General features: G+C 44.2%; 1 protein-coding gene across 4 annotated transcripts in view; it reads left to right on the top strand.

Moving 5' to 3' along the window:
* The window catches only part of arhgap12b (Rho GTPase activating protein 12b), a 47,051-nt gene that overhangs the window by 1,422 nt on the left and 39,401 nt on the right, over nt 1–6,228 (top strand). For all 4 annotated transcript variants that reach the window (XM_026362715.1, XM_026362712.1, XM_026362711.1 and 1 more), the window contains exon 2: nt 2,410–3,170. In XM_026362715.1, the coding sequence (XP_026218500.1) occupies nt 2,493–3,170 (678 nt within the window). In that variant the 5' untranslated portion in view covers nt 2,410–2,492. The remainder of the gene's footprint in view (nt 1–2,409; nt 3,171–6,228) is intronic.

Genomic DNA, 6,228 nt, shown 5'->3' with positions numbered 1-6,228 from the left:
AAAGGGATTGTCAGGTGTGGCCTCCCTGGTGGAAAAGTAGTCTTAGACGTCCTAGGATAGAGGAAAGGATAGGGAACCACCTCTGGTTTAAAAATCATGCTAATGTTTAGTGAAGTGAAACCTTCACTAAACTAGAATGGTCTAATAATTAGTTTAGGGAGTTTAACTGCATTAACAAGTGTAGTGACTACCTTTTGTTAAAAAACTGACCTAATCGTCACTGTGGCCTGGAAGTCCTTGGGCCTGAGCTGCTTTTGAAATCCTCCATTCTCATATGAAAAACTGGGACATCAGAGCCTGGTCCATATAGTGGGACATGCAGTAGCTGCATTGACTGCCGCACCAACCTGTTTTTAGCAGGATTCCTTTTCCACAGAGGAACAAGTTGGCCGCTGCTCTCCTCTGAGACTTCACTTTGCTCCCGCTCCATGTGGTGATGAGAATTCATCTGAATTGAAATGTAGTCTCTCAGTGTCCTCTGCCAGGACACCAGCAGAGACACCAGCAGTTGAAACAGAGAAAGAGAGAGTGGAGCTGTAAGTTTTTTTTCTGTATTATGTCTGAGGAGTCAGTTTTAATTTGTAGTTATTGCTCTTTAAGTCATTGTTGCTCAGCTGTGTGGCCTTGCCAAGGTCAGTGAAGACATGTTTGACTTGTCGCCGGCTTCTGTCTGGTTTTCGAGGTTTCTCAGAGTTTTCATAGACCTCCAAAACATCCAATAATTTCATTACACAAACTTGTATTGTCTGCATTGCCAGTTTCTTTTCAGTGGTTGTGGTGAAGCTCATGTGTATTTAGGAGCCCTAATCTTTTGGATAAGTGTCCAATCTGTTTTGGTATGAAGGTGACAGGTTAAAGTTATCTTTAGGCAGGCTAACAGTGCAACATTCTCACACCATGTTACTGCCGTGTCACTTATTACAGATTTTATACTTTATCTGCAAAAGCAGTACACACGGCTAAAATCACAACAAAAACATATCTATTTCCACGCAGTGACATTGTAATCTCACTGTGCGGAGGTCGGGTCAGGACTGTTATGTCATGCAACATCATAGATAGTACCTTTATCTTGTGCGTGACTCAAAGCTCTGACAGACTCCTGACTACATCTCTGGCACCCTTGGTGTGCGTGTAAATGTTACGTTTGGTCAGAGGTGGGAGGGTACATGCACAAAATTTAAAACAGACTCTAACTGTTCCTGATGAGGCAGTCATTCATAAAAGCTTGTGATTCGCTGACATCATGGCTGAAGCTTGTACTGGGACAGGCCTGAACTGGGCTGCTGTCAGGCACACACACTGAAAGCCCTGGCATGATGTAACACTGTGTGTGTGTGTGTGTGTGTGTGTGTGTGCTTAATGTTGCAATAGATAGAACAACTATTTAAGCCCTTAATAAACATAAAACTCATCTCTCATGGGTTCCCACTCTGGCCCAGACGCCTCTCACCACTGTAAATTATGCGAGCATAGCTGTCAGTCGGAGCTCCAGTGTATGTGCCTATACATTTCTTTACATAAGGATAGACCCCTTATAGATTTAGCGGTGTGCTCTCAAGCCCCACTAAAAGCACCTGCTTTTGCCGCCTCCACTTTCAGAATGTCAGTCCATGGCGGCTGCTATTTAAGGGAGGAAGAAGGAGAATTTGATAGGAGAGGAGCTGCATCTCAGTTGCAGCCTTTCTGCTGTGGGAGCACCCCAGTATTTTTTAGGTTAACTGACAAAGAGACACATCCGACAGATGGATCAATGACAGGCTTCATCCGAAAACAAACCCTACAGGAATCGCAATCCCCAACTGTCCTCTGACTCACACACTGACCATGTATGAAGCATCATGATCACCTTAAGGTTTTTAGCTTTTTTTTTCTTTTCTAGTTTGTGAGTGTGTCTTGTAAATGTATTAATGAGTGATGATGTCAAACGGCAAAGCAGGATATAGTGACAAACTTTATTTTTGGACGTAGTCTTTGAGGGTATGTAAGCTTCAAGGAGGAACTGCAGTCATGTGCTCACATGCAGGATCAGTATGTGGGGTCATGTTGTCATCACCTTTAGTTCCGCTGAGGGAGATCGGGTTATGAGGCTGGATATCCTTAGCAGTGGTATAGGTTACCAGAACAATCAGTGTTGACTGTCTGTTGTGGTTTCTGATGATCAGAGAGAGGAGTTGCCCTGCGGTGTTGTTCACTCAACTCACAAGCAGTAACAGTCTGTCTAGACGTAGATCATGTCATAAAGTGTGCTGCAACAGAAGCACTTTGTGGTGGTGTTAATCAGCCGTGGTGGAGTCTGACAGGCTGGGAGGTTTGTACCAATAAGTAGAAGCATGTATTGGTGTATGTTTATGTGTTTGAGCATGGTAAAGATCTTTAAAAACATCCCTTGTCTGTTCTGTCCCACAGTCCCACAGTCAGACATGAGGAGCCCTCCAGGCCTGGGTTGCTGAGCAGCTGAGGTCAGAGTTCAAGCACTTGTTCCAGTAGTCATGGCTGACAGAGAGGGGCTGCCCCTTGCCCCAGGCCAGGTCTACATCGAGGTGGAGTACGACTATGAGTACAAGGCCAAAGACAAAATAGTGACCATCCGTCAGGGGGAGTGCTACATTCTTGTGAAGAAAACCAACGAGGACTGGTGGCAGGTGAAGAAGGAGGAGGGCACTAAGGCTTTTTATGTGCCAGCACAGTATGTCAGGGAGGTGCGCCGGGCACTCATGCCTCCCCAGAAGCCCACATTAAGGGCCAAGCCCACTGTTTTGGATATTTGCCGGGCATCGGATGAAAACCTCAACAGACACCAGCCAGAAATGTCCAGTTTTGGTCGTCCGTCGCCATCCTCCACTCCATCCCCATCTTCTGATCGTGTTACACCACCTGTTGTGCCCAAGGATGCTAACCAGAACATGGGAAGTCCCCATCACTGCAAGGTGGTAGCTGAGCTGGTACTTTTTCACAACAACAACAACCATCACCATGCCAACAATTCCACATTGCCACGGACAAGGGCGGACTCGCCTCCTCTGAAAATGGGGAGCAACCATAACAAAAGTCCAGACAGTGAAAAGACCTCCCTGCCAAGTGATCTGCCAGCAGAGGGGCTGAGCAAGCTCCGCAACGATTCAGAGTCTGGGGACGAACTAAGCAGCAGTTCAACAGAACATATTCAGGTAAGCTGCCACTGTGCGTGATTTAAAAATTGATTATTCAAGCACTTGCTTGATTGATGCATTTGTTTGGGCAGCCCTTGTTCCAAGCACACAACTCACCTACACCGTCTACCTCAAACTATTTTGTGCCTAATTTGCCACGTTTGACTGAAACTGCAACAGTTGCAGGTTCTTATCAAAATCATCCATTGTTGCCCTTGAAGCATAATTTCTCTGGGTTGTGCATTTAAATGACCTGTTCACAGGCTCCACTGACAAATGAAGAGTTTTGCGTCTCCAGGTACATTTAATGCAAAGTAATTCCAAACACAACTGCTTGGGTGTGTAGACTTGTAGTGCTGGTGCTGCTTTTGCATTTTAAACTTTCTGATGAGCTTATAATACAGTGGAAATGAATTATTACTCTTAAAACTAGTGCTTTAAGGCAGATTGTCTGTAAGGGGTTTGTTATCTGTATAAACTGACTAAGCACTATTTCCTGATATAGAAATCCTAACTTCCTGATGCTTTTGGGAGAAAACGGATAATTTCCTTCCTGCACCTGTCCCTCTAGTTTCCAGATTGTGAATGCAGACTCATTTCCATAGTGTCTGTCTTATCACCCCAAGAGACAATGGGAGACAACTGCAGGAACTGGGGCCTATCCTCCCTCGTCTGCAGTCGAGGTAGATCAAAGTAGAAGAAAGAGAACATTTCCAGGCGGTTGGAGTCCAAGCAGCACTGCATTCATGAGCCATTTTTGGGGGTGGCTATAGGCTAGGTCAGCTTGTTTGAAGGTTTCATGTGCTGCTTGTGCTCTTTGTTCCACAGGCTGCAACAGCCTCCTCCACCGTGGAGTGAACAAAGAGAGACAGGCATGAATAGAAACTAGGTCATATCTGCCGAGGATCAATCTGTAGCCATGAGTCGCCCCACTGTGGGGACCACTGTGAGTGAGCAAGAGTGTGTGTGTGTGTGTGTGCGTGTGTGAATGCCATGTGTGATGCACTATGTGAAGGGAAAGTGTGATTAGATACACACTAACAGTTTACAACTTCAGAGCCTCACATGTAGGACAGCTAAATTGTTTGTGGGATGGAACTGACATACCTATCAAGGGCCTATCAGGGCAAGATAAAGGTTGTTTTCTGTGTCACTGCCTTCCTTCACCAACCTTTTGGAATTAATCTCCTGCCTGTCAAATCACACAGGCCAAAATAAACACACATTTCACTCTCAGCTATTTACATTTGCATTGGCAGCTCTTTAGAGTATTCTTTTTGTCAGGCTACAGTGGTGCTGAAAGGCTGGATAAGACACAGCAGACATATTCAGTCAAAACTCCCCAGCGCTCCCTGTGGTTGTTGGGGCAGGTGGAACTCCCTCACTTTGTGTGCCTTTGTGGTGTAATGTCAGCCTGGCCTGTTGCCAGGCAAGAAACCTCTATTCTTTGAACTCAACTACTTCCACTGCTTCCTGTCATTGCAATTGCCTGCAGGAGAAAGAGAGACGATCGTTTAGTGACTATACAATAAGGGAATTTAATGTTAACAGTGAAAATTTAAACAGTGCGCAGGGGAAAGGAAATAAACATTATTACTGACAGCAAAACAGGATAACACAGATACAGTTGTACAAAACAACTCTTATTTTAGAAATAACCAATTGAAATAAAGAGAATATCTCTATTCTAATTGATGACGGAGGAGAAACATTAACCTGTGTTTCTACCAGTACCATGTACTGCAACCTTGAAATTATCTTGACATTGCCCAGAAGACCTGTAAGTGAGAACCCAAATATCTTATGTCGACCGGACATAAAACAGACTTCACCTAGCTAGCTCTCTAGTACATTTAATGTCAAATTAATTGCCCATGTGTGAACACTGTGATTTCTACAGTGTTACTGTCCGGTACCATGTCCTGCACCTCATATTCTCTACCAAATTGCCCCCCTTTTGCCCTAAATCAAACTAATTTCCAGTATATAGGAATGTGTCTAATATGGATAATCCCCTGTTATGTGTTACTGCTAAGGGCAACTCTGGACCTGATTTCTCAGACATTGCCCACAGCTTGGCTTCTTTCTCCATTGTCTTGACTTATCTCTATACACTGATCTCTATACTGATTAAGATCTATAGCTATTGAGTTTAATTAATGACTGATGTGTGGATGCTCATACAAAATTCCTACACCCCAATTTGAGGGCTTGTTTCACGTGACTGACATAAACTACAGAGCTTCAGAATACTAATATATATAGTACAAAAAGGGCATCAAATCTGCACACGTGAAAACCTGGGACAAGAAAATATTTGGCATTTTACCTCAAAAGATGTCAAACAATGAATGAATTAAGACGTAAGAGGACCTCCACCTATGTCACCTGAACTTCGTAAAGGACAGAAGGAGCTGATGGATAGTTGGAGAAGGATTTGTTGCTGACATGCCTCCACTCGAGTGCCAGCTGGCCACCACTATTTGATTAGAGCTGAGCACCGGGTGACGATTAACGCCTTTGTGTCTCTCCATTCTTTCCATATGCAATTTGCTTATCTCTGGGGCTCTGGCAGTAACAGGAGCTCATGGTCCACTCCCCTCTATCTCTTCTGCATCATAAAGGATGATGGTTGCTGGGGTTTGTGGTCACACAGCCATCCCCCTGAATCCTATTCAGTTGCTCCTAGCCCGACCCTGCCCCCCACCTACTGCCTTCTCTAAAAGCATGGCTCATATGCTCTTAAAGGATTGACAAAATAAACCTCTTTTCCTCACTTCTCAAGAACCTGGCAGCGGGATAGAGTGTTTATTTTCTTAAAAGAATGTGGCATACCATATGATTTAAAGCCTTCACGTAAACATATTGGGTTTCTCTCAGCTGCTCTGTTTTTAAGACACTGTCATGCTGCTGTTTTAAAATTCTACAGAAAAACATGGCTGCTGCACAATCTCTGTCACCACAAAGAGTTATTTTGAGTTGCAGTACTTTTACTCATATCTACTTAAGAATGGGGAGAGCTGAGACTTTTCCTTTTGACGGGAAACAAGTCTTTTTCTTATAAAAGCACAATGAC

Source organism: Anabas testudineus, chromosome 2, assembly GCF_900324465.2.
Source record: "Anabas testudineus chromosome 2, fAnaTes1.2, whole genome shotgun sequence".
Lineage (NCBI taxonomy): Eukaryota > Metazoa > Chordata > Actinopteri > Anabantiformes > Anabantidae > Anabas > Anabas testudineus.
This window is presented reverse-complemented; position numbering and strand designations above follow the sequence as displayed.